At 36.3% G+C, this 25,061-nt stretch overlaps 1 protein-coding gene across 1 annotated transcript in view; it reads left to right on the top strand.

Moving 5' to 3' along the window:
• LOC110465678 (Down syndrome cell adhesion molecule homolog) overlaps positions 1-25,061 on the top strand; it is a 109,771-nt gene that overhangs the window by 68,356 nt on the left and 16,354 nt on the right. The window contains exons 3-21 of the mRNA XM_021521643.1: positions 3,213-3,371; positions 4,554-4,700; positions 4,898-5,191; positions 8,302-8,571; positions 9,221-9,517; positions 15,743-15,853; positions 16,715-16,873; positions 17,289-17,443; positions 17,685-17,811; positions 18,365-18,484; positions 18,989-19,186; positions 19,544-19,691; positions 20,604-20,752; positions 21,271-21,402; positions 21,730-21,968; positions 22,645-22,882; positions 23,360-23,506; positions 24,005-24,160; positions 24,561-24,700. Of these exons, the coding sequence (XP_021377318.1) occupies positions 3,213-3,371; positions 4,554-4,700; positions 4,898-5,191; positions 8,302-8,571; positions 9,221-9,517; positions 15,743-15,853; positions 16,715-16,873; positions 17,289-17,443; positions 17,685-17,811; positions 18,365-18,484; positions 18,989-19,186; positions 19,544-19,691; positions 20,604-20,752; positions 21,271-21,402; positions 21,730-21,968; positions 22,645-22,882; positions 23,360-23,506; positions 24,005-24,160; positions 24,561-24,700 (3,386 nt within the window). The remainder of the gene's footprint in view (positions 1-3,212; positions 3,372-4,553; positions 4,701-4,897; positions 5,192-8,301; positions 8,572-9,220; positions 9,518-15,742; positions 15,854-16,714; positions 16,874-17,288; positions 17,444-17,684; positions 17,812-18,364; positions 18,485-18,988; positions 19,187-19,543; positions 19,692-20,603; positions 20,753-21,270; positions 21,403-21,729; positions 21,969-22,644; positions 22,883-23,359; positions 23,507-24,004; positions 24,161-24,560; positions 24,701-25,061) is intronic.

Here is a 25,061-nt window from a genome sequence, read left to right as displayed (position 1 = left end):
TTCCCTCACTACGCGATCCCATTTGAGACTAAGGAGATACCATATTTAGTATTCAGTAGGGGCGAACAGGTAATAAGGCATTCTCATTATATCGCCATCTCCTCGGGAGCTATTAAGAATGGCGCCTGGTCATTAGCATATTTTAATTAGGAACAATGACATGGAGAATGTATCAGTTTCTCAATTCTCTTGCGTGCTTTTGTTACAATCATGGACGCGGATAACGGATTTATCAATACAGAATTGCACAATACGGACGCGTACTGTACTGTAACGGTATGGTATGCACTGTGCTGTTTTTTGATTATTGCGGACCGTATCGTTAAATCGTCTAATAAATGTTTCTAATGGAAAAGCAACGTACACGGCCTTTTTAGGTAACACGGCTGATCGTGAGTTTGTTCCAAGCGAGTACACTGGACGAGTACAGCAATCCGATTTAATTACCTGCACGCAACCAGTCGTACATAACTCCTACATTTATGCAAATATTATTTTTATTTCGTTTTCAAACTAATGTAAGAAATCATGTTTACTTCGACAGATCCGCGCAGCTGCTAATGGATAACCAATGTTTGGCAGCGTTTAGACATTGTCCGTTCGCATGTCACGTGCAAAACCGGAAGCGGTTTAAATAATTCTAACTAGAAAAATGGTTACAGTGGTTTCCGGTTCGTGATTTCTAACTAGAAAATTGGATACCGTATTTTCCGGCTTGTCTAGTGCTCTTAAGACGTTGAACACATTTGAAAACAAAGTCCGTTCTGAGCGGGACAGGGTTTGATGCAGTTCTGCCGCCATGTGTTGTTATAGCATTAGACAGTGATTACAAAATTCAACTCGGTATCTCGTTACATAAAATCCCTTTTAAATGGCTATAAACGGCCGCGTTAAAGTATAAATCAGGGATATTTAATGTATTGTAAAAAGCATACTGACAGCGTGTGTCCATTGGGAACGCAGGTCTCTCGAAATAACACTCAATATTCTGGGGGAAACTATGTAGTATTTGGTTGATAGCGTAAAGCGAATCCGTTCTTCTCTTAATCCTTCTGCTTATTTATTTAATGTAAATAAATCAAAAGTAAAAAACGAAACATACCATTCAGATGTTTTCACCCTTTCAAATGTAAGGAACTGTTGCACTCGAAATGCGATCCCTGTCCTTCGGAAGCCCCCGGAGACCACACACATGATTCCTAAACGTCAACACTCCCCGTATTATTATTACATGGAGTAACAGTGTTAAATATTGACTCTGACTTCTTAATTCGACAGAAGGTCACGTGTGACAACAGTGTGGTTTTACTGAATTTATTCTTACTTCATTTCCCCATTTTGTTGCATTAAGTGTACGCCGCGCTTTTATTGACGAAGTGTTGTCCCCCGGGTTGATACATTCAGCGTATTTTTCACAGATCATTAACGCATAGCATGTTGCTATCAAATGATACTTACAGAAAAAAACCTTAAAAAATACTTTTCTGATTTTGTTATGACGCACGTAAATATCGACTCTAAGAGAATAATAGTTTTCTTTTTAAAACATGTTCGGAAATCTACCTCGGATGTCCTTTTTTTGGTATATCAAGGGAAGGGTGTCGGTCTATTTCAAAGATAATCGTGGCTTGGATGGTATTCATTTAAAGGTTTCCGCTATGATTTGACGATATGCTTTGAAAGATATAAGAACTGGACTTTCTCGGATGGTGACGTAATTATAAAATGACAGTCATGTGTCGCTCTGCTATGAACACAAACAATAAAACCCTGCTATGACGTCAGTTTTTCCTTAAACAATAATCGTCGGACCGACATCATCGTAATGTGAGTTGTAAATTTACAAATCGAGAACCATCGGCACTTTCCGTATCCGTTTAGGGCGGAAAGTACCGATGGTTCTCGATTGAAACAGACATAAAACGAGACATGACAACCGGCATAACAATATCATAATAATATGAATATTATATTTCTTAATAGGAATAACACATCTATGTAGATTTGAAATTATTAATCCAATTTCATTCCTTAAAACATATTGTTCCCGATGAAACAACTATACATGTTAAACTTGCATACCTCAAATCGATGGGAACAACCAACTAGGTAATAGAAAATTTGTCAGTGCCTTTTCTCCCGAATTTCATTTTCCATTTTACGAAATATGTACCGTCTTTTACCCTTTTTAAAATATGATAATTTTAATTTGGTATCTCAAAGACTTTACAGTATTCCGTTTTGAAAAAATAATTCTAAAAGGGCATCCGAATAAAAAAGAAGAAAAAAATGAAATTAATGCTGTATTTAAATATTTCATACTTAATTTTTTTTTCAATCTTATTATTATGCAACGATGATAGAGCTTGTATGGGTTTGAACGTCGTTAAAAAGAGTTTTAACATGTGTTTCTGAATTTGCGTTTTTTACAGGTTTTGCAAGTTCGCTAACATGCAAATCGAATATTGAGTAGTTTAAAATCATACGTTTCTTGTGCATCAAATATTCAAATAAGTTAGGTTTACATATTTTTCGAAATTTTATAATTCTAATTATTGAAATTTTCTGGCACGTGAAGACTTTATTAAAAAATGATGTCGAGGTATTCCATCCCGACAATATGCTTGAAAGGTTTCTGATTGTATGCTATGTGAATTTAAATATTTTATTTTAACGTTCGACCGTGATAAAATGGTGTTAAATACGTATTTCAGTCCTGAAATGGGATGTAAATTACAGCTTTATCAGCGACTGTTTTGTAATAGCGAACTAGTGCACTTCTACGACAAAATTAATGTTGCATAAAATTCTTAAATCATACTTTCAAAAATTTGAAATGAATGATTCATTGCTAATAATGGCTGATCGCATCACCACGTGATTTCCTTTGGCCGTAAAACACTTGTATGAGTCAATATTTCATTTTAGAAATAATAAAAATGTTTACTGTCCATGGTTTCTTTTCTCTGCATAAAAATGTCCGCATTGTCAATCTGACACAAAATGGACTATTTTCGCGGAGGTATATTTGTGCGTAAACAGTATCACATACAGTACGCTTAAATTCGATTTCCGGATTGTGAAAATATAATTGAATATATTTTGTTGACATTCACGCTGAAAATTACAAAATGTAAGCAAAACATTTGATGACGTAGACAACATAAAATGTAGATGATTGAATTTTCATAAAGTTTGCACTATTTTTTCAGTGTTGGTGGATGAATACACGACGTACCATCTGACGTCAAACGAGGTTTGGGCGATGCGAGGCAGCACTGCCGTATTTCGCTGCAGCATTAACCCGTATTTCGTCAAAGATTATGTCAAAATCGTCGGCTGGGTACAGGGCACCAACCCAATCGTGGAAGGTAAGGGGGTTATTTGGTTGTAGGGAAACACAGGACGTTAAGCTAGGAGGAATGATACATTGCTGTTTAGGGCAACCATCCTATTGTGGAAGGTTAGGGGGTATGGGTTATAGGGAAATACAGGGTACCAAGCGAGTAAGGGCAAGGGATTGCTGTTAAGGGCAACTTTCTTATTGTGGATTGTAAGAGATACGGGTTATAGGGGAAACAGGGCGTAAAGCAAGTAAGGGCGAGGGATTGCTGTTTAGGGCAACTATCTTATTGTGGATTGTAAGAGATAAGGTTTATAGGGAAATACAGGGCGTAAAGCAAGTAAGGGCGAGGGATTGCTGTTTAGAGCAACTATCTTATTGTGGATTGTAAGAGATACGGGTTATAGGGAAATACAGGGCGTAAAGCGAGTAAGGACGAGGGATTGCTGTTTAGGGCAACTATCTTATTGTGGATTGTAAGAGAAACGGGTTATAGGGAAATATAGGGCGTAAAGCGAGTAAGGACGGGAGGTTGCTGTTTAGGGAAACCATGATATTGTACAAAGTAAGGGGTAAGGTTTATAGGGAAATACAGGGCATAAAACGAGTAAAAACGGGAGATCACTCTTACGGAAAACCATACTATTGTGGAAGGTTAGGGGTATGGGTTATATACAGGGCTTAGAGCGAGAAAGGGCAAGGTATCACTGTTGAGGGCAATGATCCTTTTCTTTGATTTAACGGGTTATTATTTGGATGTAGGATATTAAAGGGCAACAAATAAACCTTCATTAATGGTGAGGGTTATATGGGCATACGAAATAAAGAGCACCTAACAACCAGTGGAAAAAGTGTTATTGGAGCATACGAAATAAAGAGCACCCAACACTCAGTGGAAAAATGGTTATTTGAGCATTTTAGCAGAGAAGTATAGTACACCAAGCAAGTAAGGTTGAATGTTGCTACTCATAGCACCAAATGTATAGAAGAAGGCACAACTTATTGAGTTATGAAGAGATGATCACTGTAAACAATCGTTGAGGAATCTTAACTTCAACGGACACTCAAATAGTGTTGTATAATATTTGATCAATGAAAAATATACACAATCGAAAACATTAAAAGAAGTATGCTAGTAATTCCGCAGGGTATCCATTTAACCGTTTTACATGTGTCGCTGTATATCTTTTTTACCGATCTACCTGCACAGATGAGAGGATCAGTCTGCTGTATGATGGCGAGTTGCACATCCGGGACATCAGGGACGCCGATCAGTTCACGACCTACCGTTGTGTGGCAAGAAACACGCTAACAGGGGAAGAGAAGTCGAGTTCATACGCCTATCTCACCGTTCATGGTAGGTTTATCTCACAGAACTACTTTTCGTTTCTACTTCAATCATGAACGATAATTAGATAGCGAAAATATTGCGCAGTCAGAGTGCATATTATTTGGAAAAATATATACCTAACATACAAACTGTTATGCAATGGTTTGTTGTAACTTATCATAACCAGAGCACTTTGGAAATATTAATAATACGGTGTATTTCAGATCCTCCTGTCGGCTGGATGGCCCCAACAATGGATGACGTATCACGAACAGTCAAGGTCAAAGAAGGTGAAGCTGTTGAAATCCCATGCGTCGCTAGTAGCAACCCGTTACCGAAATACCGCTGGCACATGAACTCTCCCACGACAAGCGTTGTCATTGACAATACCCATTTTGTCCAAAAAGGGGGTAATTTGGTGGTCAATACGGCGACGGTGAGGGACAGTGGTCACTTCATATGTAATGCGTCTAACGAACATGGATCAGCCACAGCCGTCACCGAGCTCATCGTTACCTGTACGTATCAATTACTAGTTAAAATGACCAGGCATTCGTGTATGGTATCTGCAAATGTTTTTTGGGCTGATGATAGGGACTGGGATAGGGACTGGGACTAGGCCTGGGGCTTAGGGACTGGGATAGGGACTGGGGCTAGGGCTGGGGCTTAGGGACTGGGATAGGGACTGGGGCTAGGGCTGGGACTTAGAGGAATAGGGATAGGCTTGGAGGGATGTAAGTCCTATTGTTTATATCCTTCTGACACTGGTGGGGGCGCCTACAGAATCGGGAGTGGTCTTCTGTATCCTCTGTTGTAGTAACCACCGTTCAAACTGAATCTTGGTACCTCCATCAGTGTCGTCTTCTTCTTTTCTATTGCGTTTCTCCCCATAGTTTCTACGTTGAAGCAGGTCGTCAGCTGACGAATATAGGTCATAAGAATCAAAGAAAAAACCCTTTAACATGTCAACATTAACAGATGGTAAGTCAGTTACAGAATTGCAGCAACATGCAATCTTTTCTACACTGTCGACCTGAAAACAGAAATTTCGAAATTCACACAAGCATCAAACTAGGCTCTTTATTAATTCTCTTTATGAGAAAGTTAAAACAAATTGACTCTTTGTCTTTGCTGTAGATAGAACTTCATTAATATTTTATTTAATGATAAGAATGCTTCCAAATCCGTTTAGCGTGTAATTCGTTCAAAAAAGGTTATTTAATATCCCAAAACTCTCTCATAAAGTGAGCCTTTCTGTACTCCCAATTCTGTTATAGTATGCGTAATGCACGCATAAATTTCCCCCCAATTAGACGGGGCCTTAAACTCGTATTACCAAAGTGTTAATTGGGAGTATAAACAACTATACAAATCATGTAACCACTTAAGCAAATTACAGCCGGCTGATTATTTTTCCGCTGCAAATTAAATTTTCTGTTTAATTTACCTTATGGTTATTAGTACTCAATTTACGTTAATAGCTAATTAATGATGGTAATTAGGTGTAATTTGTTACTCTCGGTACAAACACTGGGGTAAGTACAGCCTGTTAAAACCATAGAGCAAAATACAAACAGATGGTGTGGCCATTTAACTTTAAAATTGGAACGTTTTAATTAATTGTTCTAATACACGATCGTTAATATTCCACTTATTTCTCATTGTTTACTACACTTTTACATCCTATTATGTAGCTAATAGTGTTTTGTGGACATTTTTTTCGACAAAAACGATTTAGGGAAACCTTAAAAGTTTCATTGGAGTGCTGTAACTTATTGGCGTTCTAAGCTTTTCCCTCGAATTGTAATGACAAATTTACAAGTTTTTATTTTAGAAAAACGATTAAGCGCCAGCAAATATTGTGTTTTTGGAATGCAATATAGAGTCCGTTTCTTACTTTCCCCAATTAGGTGTTCTTCGATCGATTCTTTTACACGGTTTCCCGTGTAGGAAAAAATATTCATTTTCTGCCACCGTTTATGAGGTGTAGAATAACTCTCAGGTCAACTGCGAATTGGCAAACAGTTTCTACGACGCAAACTCACAGCTTAACGCTAGTGAGAAGTTACAAAGACCAGCTGATATAAACTTCAATTTACACAATTTCAAATACATTTAATAGTGCATTTGAACAATTCTTAGTTAACGGAACGTAATGATAACGATTTTGTTCTTTAAAAAAAGAAGACTTCAAAACGTTTGAGATCTAAGGAACGTGCATCAAGCTGTTAAAGCTTGTCGAGGACAATTCATAAACGTGAAACATCAGTACCAGGCAGCTACCGATAGGTGGCGCTAATTTGTCGCGTGCTAGAGTCTGTCCTAATACACAATCCGAAGTACTGACAGTAGTAGAGGAAACATTCCTATATTTTTGTTTAAAGTTCAACTCAGACAATTCTTAGGTTTCGCTGTCGTCTGCAATTTTCCCCAATCTCGTATATTTCGTACCGGTAGGTTTAACTGCGCAGGCGTTTTTTAGCGGAGAGAGACACAGTTTTTGATTACATTTTGTATACCAAGGCTAATATATCATTGCAGTAAATTATTCTAGCCTTTGTTTTACTGCTAGAGTCTTTCCTTGAATAAACAAAGACAAACCCTAACCGTATCTGAAAATCTTTTACCACAGTTGTTCATTTACATAACAATTTATCAAAGACAAAATAAAACGAAGAAGCCAGAAGAACAAATAAGGGACAAGTCGAAGACAGAATGATAAAAATATGTTTTGGTCAATGACAGTTATCTTTTACCGTTTTAAAAATAAAAGGAAAATCTTTCAAAATTTGTAAAAGGTGATATTTGAAAAAATGGAGTTTGCTTATTTTTATATATTATGTAGGCTATATGTGGGCTTTAAATCCTTTAGATCTCCGTTACTTTGTAACTGGAATGGTTTCCGGCATTGTTAACATCAACATATTAGTTTATAGATAAATTATCTCTTGTTAGGGCACTCTTTTGATATAAAACACCATAAAGAGGTTGTGAGGCACTTATTACATCCTGATTGGTTTATATATATATATATATTGGACCACTTTAGGCATGAATTTCAAAAGGGATAAAACGGAAAATAATTACTTTGTTTGACTTCTTGAGCTAACCTTATGAATAGCTTTCTTAACTCTAAGTTATCTATAAAGCAGCACCTCTCACTATTAATCAATATTAAAAGATATCATTTTCCTACATTGTCATTGGTTGAATCATATTCTCGTGGAGGTCAGTCATTTGTTATATTAACTCGGTGTTACTAGTTTAGAAATATTAGGTCAATATTCACATTATGACGTCAATTAAATTGCGCATCAAAAAGTTCTCTGTCAAATGTAGTACCTTTTTTCTTGATGATTGGCTTACCATCCATCTTGTTTATCTAATGATAGAATTTAGGACTTTTCTTTATGTGAATATGTGCTTTATACTTCGTCTAGGTCACTATGGCTTTATCAGGTTCATATAACACGTATTCAACTCAACAAATGTCCATAATTGATAAATGTAATGTGATACTAGTGTTAAATATTTCTTAACTTGAATGATATTCCTTGTGTTGCTGATACTGTATGGTTTAATATTTAGTATACAAGATTGATATAATGTTATAATTCATCTCTTGCAGCCCCACTTATAACGTACATTGACCCGCCGACACAGATGATTGACTCCGGACAGACAGCTGTTTTCAACTGTACCGTGTCGGGTTATCCCATTACATCTATCACGTGGTACAAGAACGGAGAGCTATTGGTTGCTGACGACAGGATTTCCATCCAATCAGATACAGTGTTAGAGATTGTTGACATCAGTCGTCAGGATCAAGGAATGTACCAGTGCATTGTGACCAATGACGAGGCCAGCTCACAGGGGACGTCACAGCTTCTGCTCGGATGTACGCTAAATATAGAACAAATTTACATATTTACTGTAAAACAAATATTTTTTATCTTGTTATATTGTGTTAAATTATAAATCAATTTTGAAATTTTAGGAAAAAAATGTCAATTTTGTTTATATTAAAATGTACAATTTCCCTTAACATTATCCATAATACTGTCAAATTTAAAATTCTTGCGTGAGACAATTTTCGCGTTATGACTCTTAAAACTAATCACGGTATGGACGTTCTTGCATTTGCAATGGTTATCACACGATATAATCTAGAACGAATATTCGCGTGTTGATATTTTCGCGCTAATTTACTCATAACCGAACACCCGTTATCATTTCCTCACCGCGAAATATACACTTTTACAGTAATTAGTCGTAAGAATGTCTATATAAATCAATAGATATTATTAATATTCGAGATTCCTTCAATACATCTGGTTATCCGCGCTATCACAAGGAGGCAAAAACACGAACATATCCTGTCTCCGGCACACATACATACACCCGCACGCATAAACAACACACATGGAGACACGGTCCTTCAATGACCTTTGTTTATGACGGGACGTTGAACCCTACATAACCAACCAACCAAACTAAAGAGCATTTATTGACATTCTCTTTTATGTTTTTTTTTTTATCTCCATCAGCTGCTCACCCTTCCTTTATTGATACTTTCGTCGACCAATTTGTGCTGAACGGTCAGAGGACGTCGTTACGCTGTACAGCGGCGGGAAACCCAACACCACGCGTGACGTGGACTTTGGATGGCGCCGCAATACCTGATGATCCCAATGTGCACGCGGGCAGCTCCATGGACTCTCTGGGGATTGTGGTTAGCTACGTCAACATCAGCAGTGTACAAATCACGTTCGGTGGTGAATATACATGTACGGCTAGTAACGACGTCGGAACTATATCTTACACGGGCAGAATCAACGTCTACGGTAAGAGGCTGATGTTTTAAAACATCGATATAATGACCCTTTTATCATTTTCCACCTCGCTCACCGCCAACATATTTTATGGCATTTGTTTTTCTTTTTTCCTAAAAAATCTTTTTTTTAGTTTCCCTCAATTTATCGCAAAACCCTTTTTATAATGCTACTTTTTTAAAGAAATATTGTGGCAGTATAACAAGGGTTTATTTATATTTAGCGTGAAAATGATCTAAAAATATCCTGGGTGAGATAAATCATAATGTTTTCCTATTTGTAGTGATTGTTTTACGCATTAGGGTGGTTCACTCTGCCTTTTGATTTTCAGTACCTGATGTTGATCGTAACATCGTAACAGAAACTGATTTTGTCAAAGTTTACATCAAACACTACAACTGTTGTAGTTAAAAGTTGTAGATTCATTACGTGATAAAGGGTTTCATTGGCACCTTTTTCGTTGTGCTGTATTTCACATATGATTATAATAACTTTTGACTTAAAGCATTCATGGATTCTGACGTTATGATATCATTGCTGATAAAGCTTCAATTTTAATGCGGGGTGTGTTTTAAAGACATTTTGCATTTACAGTAATAAGACGATGTCAACATTCGAATGCATGTGTTCTGACTCGATTTGACTTTCCTTTTTCCAAAACGTTTTATTTTATTTTCGTTTGACAGTATAACTTCTCGTCTTCTTCATTGAATTTCATCAATGTTTCGATTTATAAGCACCCAAGTTTGATATTGTGCTAGACATTCCTCGATAAAAATTGCGTTATATCATAATTTCATCTACTGAACATATTAGCTCAGGCGACAGAATTTATCTTTGTTCTTGCGCTACCCATAACATAGTCAAGTACTATTGGCGAGATACTCTAACATAACAATCAAATTCATTAATTTCATCGACGTTACTGACCCGTCTGTACTCGGTAGCTAATCAAATGCGACTCGGATACAGGAATTGGTGCCCGTTACAAGAGCTGTCCCGTTTAGTTTCGTATCCTGGGGCCCGTGTGATCGTGACGAGAACCACAGGGGAATTCCTTCGTTACAGGCACTATTGTGGCACAATATTCTAAAAGTGGCCATGTGTTAGTACGGCGCGCGAGATGATATTCCATTTATTCCCAGCCCAACAAAGAGTAGGTGTTCAGTGTATCACTGACCTACGTCAGTCTAATTCTCGAGGGACGGTCACCAGTATCCGGAAACATTCTTTCTAATCAATTCACAAAATGAGATTTGCGCTGAATGAATCAGATCATAAAGAATAACCAGTCTGTCTTACCCTCATTAAAATGATCTCAAATGGTCTTCAGAGGCACTTAAGTCTAGTGGTAGGACGCCGGGCTCGTGACAGAAGGGTTGCGGGTTCGAGTCACGGCACGGCACTATGTTGTATCTATGAGCAAGATACTTTACTCTGCTTGAGTACGTGGTTGGGTAGTGCTAGAATTGTTGAATGCTAGCTGTGAGCGCCGAAATGGCAGCACCGGCTGTATGCTCCCCAGGAAGTTTAGAAAGATGTTGGCTGGTTTCAAATGCCATTTAACCACGGATAATAATTTGTGAACCACTTTGAAACGACCTACGAACTAGGTTATGATAAAGCGGTATATAAGAACCTCCAATTATTATTATTATTTATTATCAGAAATGGTAGATTTAACATTTCAAACATGGTGTTGTTGATAGGTTTGTATACATTTTTACAGCTATACCCTACACCCGAGCAATTTATCACTAGAACATAACAAACGCCTAATTAACATTTCGAGAAATAGAATAGTAACCGAGACAAGTCATATAGACGTTTATTATTTCTTAATTACCTTTCCTATTATATCGTTTGGTCAATGACAATTATCTTTTACCGTTTTGATAAAAGGTTCTTGAAACCATAAGGAAACTTTTTCAAAATTTGTAAAAGGTTGTATTTGAAAAAATGAAATTTGCTTATTTTTAAATATTATGTAATATGTTCGTGGGCTTTAAATCCTTTAGATCGCCGTTACTTTGTAACTGGAATATTTTCTGGCATTGCTAACATTAAAATATTAGTTTATAACACGTTGTACGTTTGGTACAAATGAACATGAACCGATATCAACGTTGCTTTCCTAACTACATAAATAGAGGTTCTGGGCTCTATTTCTTACCATACCTTACATCTTTTGTTCAAATAGATACAGAAAACATCGTTCATAAACACTTTGTTTTGAATCAATGAAATCACAAAAAAACATGTTTTTGTTTAAGGTCATAATTGGACTATTCATTATTATTATACAATTATATATATATAAAAAAAAACCACTTAATCATTCGATTTTGTGCTTTTACTGTGAAGTCATACGTGTCTAAAGTTCGATGCATTTTTAACTTTCTATGATTTTCACCAACTTCTTACAAAAATTTATCATCGCGTTTCTTGCTCCACCAAACAATTAGTTGAAACTGGAACCAGTCCTGATGATAACGAGCAGACGACACACAGCCTGTTAACTAATTACCCAATCCTCCGAGAGAGGGCGCTATATCGTTACATATACAGACATTGATTTAAAACAAAGCCGTGGAAATATTTTGACGTGTGAACACCATTGAAAATTTAGCAGAGATTGACGACAGTTTTCTCGAATTTATTGCTGGTAACAATTGTTAACGACATGCTGTTTGCCCGCCAATCGATATGATACCACGTGCAAAATGTCAATACGAGTTAGTTATCCGATAAATGGAAAAGCTGATTCTATAGTTTCGTAACAATAGGCCGGAAATCTCCTGATTCTGTCATTTTAATACCATTTTCCTCGATTTATATCGGAAACAGATCTCCTCAAATCTGCCAATGGTTCGTGGGTCTTATCGCATGCAAATCAGCGGCAACCAAAATTGTTTTTGAATATGCAATTTTTATGTAGCCTAGATCATGAAAACAGCTTGAATGTTGTCAATATCAAGACCAACGGGGACCCCTATAAGTGGATATTGATAGTTCACCCGGCAGGTAGTTTCCATAACCGATAATGCGTCTTATATGTGGAAGAGGCGACTTAGTTTGGCAAACAACTCACAGAGTTTTTCATTTCGATTGAAATTGGATCGATTTTAAGTGGCCAAACGTGAAAACAAAAAAGAATGCCATTCTTCTCCAAAATATAAAATTAAGTACCCTTTTCATCTTTTTATTATTTGAAACAGTTTCATATGAAGTTGCCTTCTTGCAAATTGAACTGACATAAAGAGCATTTGGTCAATGAATAAGTGAAATACTTATTGTTACATTTACTTCTGTAATGATTTCGGAATTTTAAGTGGTAGATTTTGATGTCGCATGGTACGAAATGTTCCGATGTGTAATAATCGGATAAATTTGGTAAATGTTGGACTCTTTCGTGGGGATGAAGAACGTGTTTCCTCTGTCTAGTAAGAAACATCCCCGAATTGACCCTAAACGGAATAAAATCATAAATCATATCACGTCATGCCTAAATTGCCAGTTTTTCCTGATACAAATACTGTAGAGAGGACAATTAAACAAGAAAACAAGGAATGCTACTATCTAAAAGCGAATTGCTGTTTTCTAGTTTCAGTTTACACTACAAAAGGAAATTAAGCTTCTACACAGAATTGCGATCTTCAGAGTAATGATCGATTAATAAGCCAAATAAATCGCTTTCTTACATTTATTTATTTCTTCACCAACATATTTACATTTTGAAAGGTTGCAACATAATTGTATATAATTGAAAGAAAAATGTAACTTTTCATATTAATTGTTTTCGTAATAAATAAACTGATATTTTTAGATATGATTGCAACATTTCATGCCGTTGATTGGAAAGATTTATCGGTGTTCAATATTGATACAAATTGTTATTATAAGAACGAAACTAAAACAATAAAACCCATCGGTTAACATATCAATGTTAGGTCCACAGGATACTGAGACGTTTTTATTTCGATTTTCACACGGGAAATGTCCCTGCGATATGCTGTCAGCGCTTTGATTGATTTTCCATGTCATGTCAACTGAATCTGAAAAAAAGTTATAAAAATACAATTTGCGTTGCAACAAAAACTAAATGTGATCAAGTTATGTAACAAATCATTGACGTGGTGACGTGGCCTTATCATGCAGGGGTTCCCAACGGGGAAATAGGGGCTCAAGAAAGGATGAACAGGTTGCAAATTGATTAACAGTCATTGGATGCCATCAAATAAGTGATTAGCATAAACTGAACATTTGCTTTTCATGATTTCTTGAATTATATAAAAGGTTAGCATGCTCATAGATCTGACACATTTTAAACAATTATCAAAATAAAGTACGAAAATGGTTACACTCATTGAAAGCCGTCCCGTTGACTTGTTTCACCTCGAGCGCGCGATAACCCTGATCACCGACTTCCCGTGCGAACAAAAATCGCGGGAATTTCACATAAATATGGCGTCTGTAATCTCATAAAAAGTGCCAAATGGCATGTTGACGTGCCAAAACCTTATCAGAGTAATTGATCAAAACCTTCTTTATGATTCGGCCCCTTATCGGCCGGTATTCGAACCCGATCACCCGCGAACTTAATCTATCACGTTGTTGTGTTAAAGTGATAATGGCGCAGGCATAATGATTTGTGGTTGGGGGGCGTCTCAATCTATTTACCACAAACAGTTATGAATGGGACGTCTCATAACCGATCAGTCATTTTAAATGTATGAAATATTAATAAAAGGACTTCTACAGATCATCAATCAAGTTCAATATCTTAACGTTTAGATATTCTGATTTGCCATTATTATCATTATCATCGAAATATGTTTTTTTAAACTATTATTTGTTCAGAATATGTTCCATACAATAGACAATTCCTGATGGTGTTTCTATATAAATATAAACAACGACTATGCTTAATCAACAAATGTATGTCTTTAGTTTATTATCTCTCTTGACTTCGAACATGATTGACATAAAGTTATGGGTATATTATATTAGTAAGAAAAAAGAAAAAAAACTTTAACACCAATTTAACACCAATTTATTTTTTAACGCGTTTGCGAGCCGTAGACATCCAAAAAATTCGTGCAAAATCTTATATTTTTGTATTGTTTTCCTTAAGCAGATATTGTTAGATGACGGTTATATTTTTTTTAGAATTATCACATTTCTATGTTAATTAGATGACTGCCATTAACACAACTAAAACAATGTGAATCACGAAACAAAAACTTTCACATCAGCACCTGTTATGTGAATGCTTGGATATATTTCAAGAAGACGTGAAACAGGTCAATGAGCAAGGCACTGTCATGTTGCTGTATCTGAAAAAATGGGAAAAAATATAATACAGATGTAATACTGCTATAGGATATTATGGTCTATGGTCAATAGAAAATACACGATAAAGCTGTTATGGGCATTCTTTATAATTTAATTTAACAAATGTAGACAAACACGTTGTCAATGCACAGTTAAAGATTTATTTAATTCTTACGTAAACTAAACAATTGCGCTAAAAAAAAGCTGCGTTGTAATTTTGCATTCTGAACTGTAAAAAGTAGTTCCGTCATCAGTTGTTTTTCTTTTTAGGTATACACGATATATACCAAAACAAATATTATGTGGGAGAGAGGCAAAATTAAATTATACTTTAATACTGCAATGATGTCTTTGGCTAAATGGTGAATGGGAAAATATGTAACAAAGTTGTTGTGGTGATGTGGGGTATTTGGTGAATAGAAAAGATAGCATTATACTGTAGGGATGACGACGTGGACTATATATAGGACGTAGAATAATAATAAGAAGTTATGGGATATATATAATCAACTAGAAATATATAATAGAGTTTTACTTTTCCATAATTATCACTTTATTTCCAAGTATTTAATACCATGCGGTATAATGTTATATTCGTCGAAATGTTTAGAACGCTTGGAGAGTAGCCATAAATGTCAATATACTATGCAAGGAAAACTCATTATCATTGTGTAGTGTGCCTCAGTAGCATGAAGTAAAGTGTTGTTTTGTGTCAATGTTCTTTGCATTTTCTATCTCTCTACCACATCGTTACATATCAATATTTATAAACGTTTGAATCATAAGTATCCTTAATGTAAAAAAGAATATTCACTCTTACGAAGTGTTTAGTTAAAAAATAATGTTGTCTTGTTGTCAGTTTAAAATTTTTTAAGATTAATGGCATACATCATTTTAATCAAGGTATCCCTTATGTGCGGAAGATGCAAAACTTGACCGCTACGGCCGGAGAACCACTGTCCATCAGGTGCTATGTCGCTGGTTATCCGGTGAAGTCCATCAAGTGGTCAAAAGGTAAAATATAACGATATCTTACCATATAAATTATTTTATTAAGTAATGGTAGTGCTGACATATCATTAATTTCATTTTCTAATGTAAAATTCTGCAGTTTATGTAAAAGCATCGAGCAATAACTTTGCAATAATAAACAGTTATAAGATTGCAGTTTCTTAAAATTGTTGGGACATCTCTACGGATAAAGTGTCTTAATTGTGGTACTGTGAACGAATATATTTTATTGGTAGTCTTATTTTAGCGGTTTAAGGTCCTGTATGTTCGTTTCTATGGCATATATCGTTTGCTATTGCATACATTTTGTATGTACAATACATCTCCAGCACACACGCAGGTATACAGACATAGGGAGATATTAGCCAGGTGGCATAGGACTAGTAGTTAGCGCCTGATAAGGTAGCTCCTGCGAAGTTCTCAAAATTGTATTGATTAATGTATATTCTTATTGTATTGATTGTATTAATAGTATATCTAGGTGCTGTTAATCGCTCTAGAGTGGCTTATTCTAGCTAGGTAGGGCGCTATATCAAATATTGTATATTATTATTAATATTATTATGTTGTGTTCGCACATATACGTCAATGTACTAATCTGTATAACAGAGTTTGCTAGAATTTGAGAGCGCTGCAATATCATGGATGGTACTAAGACTAAATATATCTCCTGATTATATTAACACCTTTAAGTCAAATCAAATACTAATATTGCTTTTAACTTCCTCTGTCGACACATGCATGGGTAATTACAATATAATTGGTTACTTAACAGGCTTGAGTTGTCACCTATGCGCACAATACAACGGGATTGACAACCTTGTCATCTTGTAGTAATACATTTTATGTACTTGTGTTGACAAGGTGGCTTTGTCCTGCCCCGGAATCATCTTCAGGATGTCGTCAACGGAACGCTGACAATCAAAAAGGTCCAAAAATACCAAGACATCGGTCAGTACACGTGTACTGCCAAGAATGGGGATGGACAAGGCAATGGTAGCAGTCTATTTATCACTGTACTCGGTAAGCACTGCTACTCGGAACACCGAAATAAAGAGTGAAAAAACTGCAAAATCGGCATCATCTATGACTCACCTGCCTTTGAGAACTACATTACTATTTAATATTCCCCAAATATCTCTGCATACATCGGCCTTCAAATGAAGATTCGTTTGCTTTTTTGCACTGTAGCAACTTATTTTAAATAGATGTTTAATTTTAAGCCGGGTTCATGTATTTGACGGTAGTCTTACTATCAATAGGAATGGATGTCAATGCAATTGATTTTGAGTTCTCCTTTGTTGAACTAGACGCCATTTATTTCAGTCCTACTTCTTTAGGCTGTGTTATTATAAGGTTTAACGTTTTACGGCTCGCCATTACAAAAAAACGTCATATAGTGACGGTATTTAAATTGTATGTATTCTACAATTCGTAGAACCACCGAAGATAGACTCGTTCAACTTCCCGCGTAAGAAGCAGGGGGACCGCGTTGTGGTGTCCTGTGTGGTCAGTAGTGGTGACCAGCCCTTAGAAATAAAGTGGACGAAGGACGGCGAAGAGATCCCTCCGGACATGGGAATCACCATCACGGTACGTTTCCTTGGCAACGAAATTACAAATAACGGTGTATTCATGTATGGAACTTTTGTTTTACGTTTATCTTGCCAACGAATAGAGGGAAGAAAGATAACTCTTCCAAAATACTTCAGCTGTTAAAGAATGTTTTTATGTAAGTTCATACCGCTCCAGTTGCTATTCATATCAAGAATATACACTTCCGGGCGTATACAATTAGACATTGCCTATTGTTTCGTATGTGTTGTGTTTTCAGACGGTTGGCAGTTACAGTAGTATGTTGTCCATTGGTGACGTCAGCCCCACCCATAACGGCAACTACACCTGTCAGGCACAGAATGACGCCGCCGGGGTCAACTTTACCGCCCCTCTACACGTGGATGGTATGTGATCATGTTCGATCGATGTTTGAAATTATATACACTTGTTAGTCAGATAAAACATCGAAGGGAGACATTTGTCTTGCCAAAATGATGCGTAGGCTATTTTTGTGATAGCAAATAAAATATTATTAATGCGTCTGAAAAAACTGTTATTTTAGTTTAATGATTTCACCATATTTGTTTACATAGTAACCGTTCTTTTGTTAAAAAGAATGTAACATCTTTTTATACGATGTTGCATCTAATGGTTCAACCTAAGTAACACACGTTCGTTAGATAACTTATTTGATAAACAATAACAAACAGTTTGCTTATAATTATGAACCAAATAATATTAAATTAAGAAAACATAAACTGTAATTATGCAATTTTCTATAATTTTAGTTTTAATAAATCAACGCGAAAATTTAAGACATTGATATCCGATGAAACAGATACTGCAGCAACTTCGCCTACATAAGTTTTGGTACAAAGGGAGGATCGAAAAGCGAAAATTTCCAATCACAGTTATTGTTGCCTTTTCAGTGTCTGTAGGACTATGTTTTTGTTTCAGTTCCGCCACGCTGGATAATTGAGCCTGAGGACTCGTTTGTGATCCTGAAAGGAACGGTGGCCCTTGATTGTCTGACAGCTGGAACCCCTAGTCCCTACATAATGTGGATGAAAGCTGCCGGTAACAAAACTGTTGAAAAAAAATATCTCTATGAATCCTTCTTTCATTAAATCATCTCGTAGAAGATACGAGCATTATAACATATACTGTTTAACAATCGTTGTTAAAATTAAATGATACTTAAGTTAAAGCGAATACTTTATATATAATTTTATAGATATTCATAAAAAATGTACGGTCAAATGCAGTAAAATGTTAATAATGATATTGACATTAATAATTTTTCATCAATAACATTTAATTAATGTTAACATGGATATTTTGCATTGATTATACTGCGATGCTAACATGCAAAATACATTCGTTTATTTGACGAATCAACTCCTGTGATGTATTTCAATATACCGATATGAGCAATTCCCTAATTCTTTTAATGATTGTCAAAATCAGATAAATAATGAAATATTCTGCATAAAAAGGGTATCCTAAGGAGGAAGTGCCATTTTGTTGTTTGACTGCAATTTACTACAATTTGACTACTTATGACCTTATGACCTGTGACAGGTACCAAACCAGGTAACTACATGGCTCTGGAGTATCTCAAGGATGATGCTGAGAATGCTACCGACCGGATGCAGTTGCTTAGCAACGGGACTTTGATCATCCGGGAATCCGAAGAATCAGATCATGGTTACTATCTATGTCATGCAGACAACAGAGTCGGAGTGGGACTCAGCAAAGTCATCTTCCTCACCGTTCACAGTAAGTATAATATTAGGAGTTCTTGGGAAATCGCTTCTTTTTTATTTAAAATAATATGTAGAACAATTAAATAAAATTGTCTATTGATACATATTTCACAACAATATATAATTGCAAGTAAAAATGAAGGAAGTGTATCTCATGGTCCACGTTCATTTGTTGTTAGTACTCTCAGCCCCTTGTTGGCAGTTATTCTTATAAGAGAACCATTCAAAGAAGTTATTTATAAGTGATTCATGCCTTCATGCAAGATCCCAACTAGCATTTGCACCTACGCTGACTGTTCAGCTAGTAGGAAATATATATATTTTAGAATAATATATACTCTGTATTACATCAATTATTTACTATTTACAGTTCCCGCCCGGTTCGACAGTCACATGAAAAACTACACAGTTAGACGCGACCATAACATTACTATGGACTGTCAGGCTATTGGAGATAAACCACTGGCGGTTACGTGGAGCTTCAATGGACAACAGCTGAGTACGCTACCAAACCCCAGGTAAGCTGTGACCAGTGAAAACATTTTACATCTAAATGAATAACAATCTTGACCAAAAATATCCCAGTCTCAAGCTTAAATTATTAATTTGCCTTAGATTCAATAACAAACCTAAATTGTGAATTCTACTGAACAAAAAAACCCTGCATATATTAAGTTTGAATTTTACTATTTATGTACAAAAAAACGTATATTAAATATTTGATATGTGGTACACCTTACTGCATTTGATGTCCAGCTTAGAAATAATATAACTATCGATTATACTGCATATTACTCAAAAGTATCATTTTGTATTGTACGTTTATAGAGAATCTTACTTACTTGTAAGAAATTATAGTATAGCCGTTGTCCAATGTTTTCAGCAATATATATCTTCAAACCGAATCACATCTTTACAGTTTAACTGCTATATCCATTTCATTGCATTAAGTAGGTAATTTTCGCAATCATTTTAAAGAAATCGGTCTTCAACTAGATACAATTTATCTTAGTGACATCGATGTCTATATGCGTTTTTGTGATTCAGTACATGACTGAACAAATACTGTTGTATAGGAGGCACTGTACTTTAGTGATAGGACGCCGGGCTCGTGACCGAAGGGTTGCGTGTTCGAGTCACGGCACGTCACTGTGTTGTATCTTTGAGCAAGATACTTTTCTCCGCTTGTTCCAGTCTACTCAGCTGTAAATGAGTACGTGCAGTGCTAGAATTGTTGAATGCTAATTGTAAGCGCCGAAATGGCAGCTCCGGCTGTATGCTCCCCAGGGAGTTGAGAAAGGTATTGGCTGGTTGCAAAGGCCCTATAACTACGGAGAATAATTTGTGAACCGCTTTGAGACGACCTACGAACTAAATTGTGATAAAGCCGTATATAAGAACCTCGAATTATTATTATTAATATATTACAGGCGAGATATGAAGACTGTTAGCACGACACGGGGTAAGCTGTCTACTCTGGCCCTACATCCTACTCTGAGAGAAGACACTGGGTTCTACGTATGCTTTGCCAAAAACAAATTCGGAAACGGCGTCCAGTCGATGAGACTCACTGTCTTAGGTAAGTAAAACTACGGTTTTAATTGATTTATGAGTCTTCACTAACCGACAGTCAATGTTTTCAACTGGCATAGGGGAGGCAACTCTTATAAGCTTATTATATACTGATGATTAGTGAACATTGGCGTTGCCATGCTTCCCCGATGCGATACCGACTCTCAATAGTAAGAGTTTAGACGATCCCCACGTTGCAGAATTTAATCAATATCAATAAACGATAGTACTATAGAATCAATTATTTTCGTGGGGTTAAAATTTCGTGGTTTTCATATACTAGCCTGTTTCAAGGACATTATATTTCGCTGATTTCCGATTTTCCCCTATCTATATCATACTAAATTTATGTTTTCGTGGGGATTTAATTTCGTGGATTTTTGTTATCCACGAAATAAACGAAATTGAATGCCCCACGAAAATTCATGATTTTACAGTATGTTTCTGAGACAATGGGCTCGTGGTGACGTAAATGTGTACACTCTGTGTGTAATACTTACATGTATTGTGATTTTGTCTTTGTAGAGCCCCCCGAACCACCGGCTAACCTGACACTTGTGAAGGTGATGAGCCGGAATCTCACCGTATCCTGGTCACAGCCCTATAACGGAAACACGCCCCTCCTTTACTACAGCATCGAGTACATCAACTCCTCAGGTAGACAAAACGGCAAGGAAACAATGCCAAAGTTATAAATTTAAAATTATATTTTGCTGTTATTTATAATTTTTAAATTTTGTTCTGGCATATATTACCACAATTATGGAAATTTTGTTGCAAACGTACATATGCAATTGTCATTATTTTAGGTAAAATTAATTATTATAAATAATGTATTGTCAAAAATATTCAAAGGATTACCACGAGTATATTGTGATTTGAAAAATATATCGAGCATGTTTCCGGATTAAACACGAGTCCAACCAAACAGCATGAATATTTATCGACACTTCAGTTACTATTTTACTTGTTTTGTGTGTCTAGGTGTATGGCAGGGAGTCCTCCCTAACGTTACGGTCGAGTCCAAATTCCTGACAGCAACCCTTACCGACCTTCACCCCGCGTACGTCTTTTACGTCAGAGTCAGGGCCAATAACTCCGTCGGGTTCGGACTGCCCAGCGAGCAAATATCAGTCGCCATGGATGAGGAAAGACCGTCCGGACCGCCCCAGAAAATACAGATCAAGGCTATCGGCTCAGAGGCTCTGAAGATTTTATGGATGGTAAGTTTGTCGGAATGTCAGCGATACAGAGACAGGGTAGTCTAGTGATAGGAAGCCGGGATCGTGACCGAAGCGTTGCGGGTTCGAGTCACGGCACGGCAGTGTGTTGTATCCTTAAGCAAGATACTTTACTCCGCTTGCTCCAGTCTACTCAGCTGTAAATGAGTACGTGGTTGGGCAGTGCTAGAATTGTTGCATGCTAGCTGTGAGCGACGAAATGGCAACACTAGCTGTATGCTCCCCAGGGAGTTGGGAAAGATATTTGCTTGTCGCAAAGGCCCTATAATCACGGATAATAGTTTTTGAACCGCGTTGAGACGACCTACCAACTAGGTAGAGTGTTATCATATTTATATATATTCTGCCGAAGAACAATACAGTCACGCCCTGGACCACAACACTTACCTGTTGGTAATACCTAAATCATATATATTCGGACTAGATATAATAGAGGATGTTTACAATATAATAAAAAAAGCCTTTTGGTAATATTCTTAAAATGAAGGGATCTAGCCTTTCTGCCCGTACTCCAATACCGTCAATAAGATAAGGAGTACGCAAATGATGTCAGTTTGTGTTGTTTAAACGACTAAATAAGCATGACAGACATCGTTCTGGGAGTGTGATATGGTTGTTTTGGGGATATATAACAAACATCCATTTACTCTTACTGCAGCCGCCCAAAAAGTCGGAGAGAAATGGAGTAATCAAGGGGTATTACATTGGGTACAAGGAGACGAGTAGTCCGTCCCGGTTTATTTACATTACCAAGGCTGTAGAGGGAGAGTTTGAGCCCGTTCTTGACATCCACAACCTAGAGAAGTTCACGGAGTATACCGTTCACATCAAGGCGTACAACGACATGGGTCAGGGTCCCAAGTCTGTTGACTACAGCGTGTTCACACTTGAAGATGGTAAGTACACAATTTTACTTTTAGATCGGAAATGTGTACCAATTAGACGATTGTCATTTCAGTGCGTTATTCCTGGGTAGGTATAACGCAACGCACTGAAATGACACTCGTTCAATACATACCCGAATCACATGTAAATTAACCAATATGTTATCTTTAAATAAAATAAAAAATCATTAATATTTTTGATAAAATTGCTCGATGAAAAAATAATATTTCCAAAACAGGATTACTGCAAATACTAACAAATTAGTTCGAAAATATTTGCACGCGAATATATATAAAAAGATTACATAGATTACAGATATATAGAGTTTATAGATTTCAAAAACCACGCGAACATTTTAAGTAGTCACAACGCCAACATATCCGCCAACGTTTCCTTTTTAAAGGTTAAAACCTCATTAATCTATCAAATTGATTTGTGAAATTCCATACATCACAGATTACATTATTGACAAACTTTATATATTTTAGTACCTAGTCAACCTCCTCAGGGTGTCCAGGCGAACGCCATCAATTCACAGGCAATCAAGGTGATCTGGTCCCCGCCTCCTCTGTTTACACTGCACGGGATCCTACAGGGATACAGAATCCTCTACAAACCTGTCAGGAAGGATGAAGGTACGTTTGAAATCGAAAATTTACGAGCAATACAATAAACTCTTGGAAGTTGAAAAGGTTTTGGTGTATATATATACTATGATTTCTTGCAGTAATACTGTTGTATTCTGAATGATTCATTTAAAACATTTGCAGTTCATTGAATTGGTCTTAATAAACCAGCTCAATAAATCTACCCCCCCCCCCCCCAAAAAAAAGCAAGATTTAACCCCTAAAAGTATTTAATCCTCGTTAACTGCTCTGTCACATTGGCCTTGAGAGAAGTCTCTTTGAGCGGTTATCGAAGGGTCTTCAATGTTCAATACGAATTTGCGATCGAATCGCAATATTCACCTATTCGATCGCAAATTCGTATCGTAAATTATCGGGTGTTGATGCTTATCCGTATCTTTGATCTGTTGTCATGGTGACCGTTGTGCGTCGAAATGGTTTGTTGTATTCTTGTAGCTGTTTTATAAGTTTGATATTGTATCAGTAGACTTCACACGACTTTTTCAGATGAAAGTGACGCTAACATTGAGACGTCTTCCAAGTTGGAAGTAACGATCAGTAACCTCCAAAAGTATACGAACTACAGTATTCAGGTACTGGCCTACACACGGAAGGGCGAGGGTGTCAGGAGCGACCCAATCTACGTTAGAACTCAAGAGGATGGTAAGTCATGTGATCATCATATAACCATCACGTGACCGTCGTATGATTAACCATTCTTTTTCAATTTTTCTTTTAAACTGACTGGACGTGTTAAATGTAAAAAGAAATTTGATAACTCCACGACGAAATTATATAAGACATATGCTATAGGTAAAGTCTGTTTTTGTTCAGAATGTACCACTTTATAATGTACAATATAAACATTAGTAAAATAGTTTACATTTGCGTTTATGAGCATTTATGTAGTTCATGCGTATATACATTGTTATATATACTGCAAATATATACTAATTTTATTATATCAAGATTCTTGTACTATCTACCCTACAGTTCCTGAGAGACCAGTGCAAATATATACGGATTGTATTATATCAGGATTATTGTATTATCTACCTTACAGTTCCTGAGAGACCAGCAAACATCAAAGTCCTACCTGTTAATTCCAGTTCCGTTTTGGTTGCTTGGAAACCACCTCACCATAGTAACGGCCTACTTAATAAGTACACCCTATACGTGCGTAATGGATCCGATACATCACAGGTACGTAAAGTGTAAAGAAGGAATTGTATTCAGCATTTATTGTTTTTCATTGGAGTTAAATAAACATGAATAAACTTCATAAGTAGTATAAACTCAAAGGAAAGATGTATTTATTAAGTTAAAAAGGAAAGATGCGTATTGCTTAAATGGTGAATGTACTTCATTACAACTGCACTAACGGAGGTATACTTACAGTAGATAGTCGTAAATGTAGTGTTTATCACATTTAATAGAATTAAGAAGGAATGCTATCTACTATTTACTTGTTTCCTTCTAATGTAATACGGAAAATAATATTAACTTAAAGATAAGTTTTCTTTATTAAGTTTATTACAATAAAAGTAACGGTAAACGTACTATA

Source organism: Mizuhopecten yessoensis, unplaced genomic scaffold (assembly GCF_002113885.1).
Source record: "Mizuhopecten yessoensis strain PY_sf001 unplaced genomic scaffold, ASM211388v2 scaffold11097, whole genome shotgun sequence".
Taxonomy (NCBI): Eukaryota; Metazoa; Mollusca; class Bivalvia; order Pectinida; family Pectinidae; genus Mizuhopecten; species Mizuhopecten yessoensis.
The sequence above is the reverse complement of the archived record's forward strand: the minus strand, read 5'-3'. Positions and strand labels throughout refer to the sequence as shown.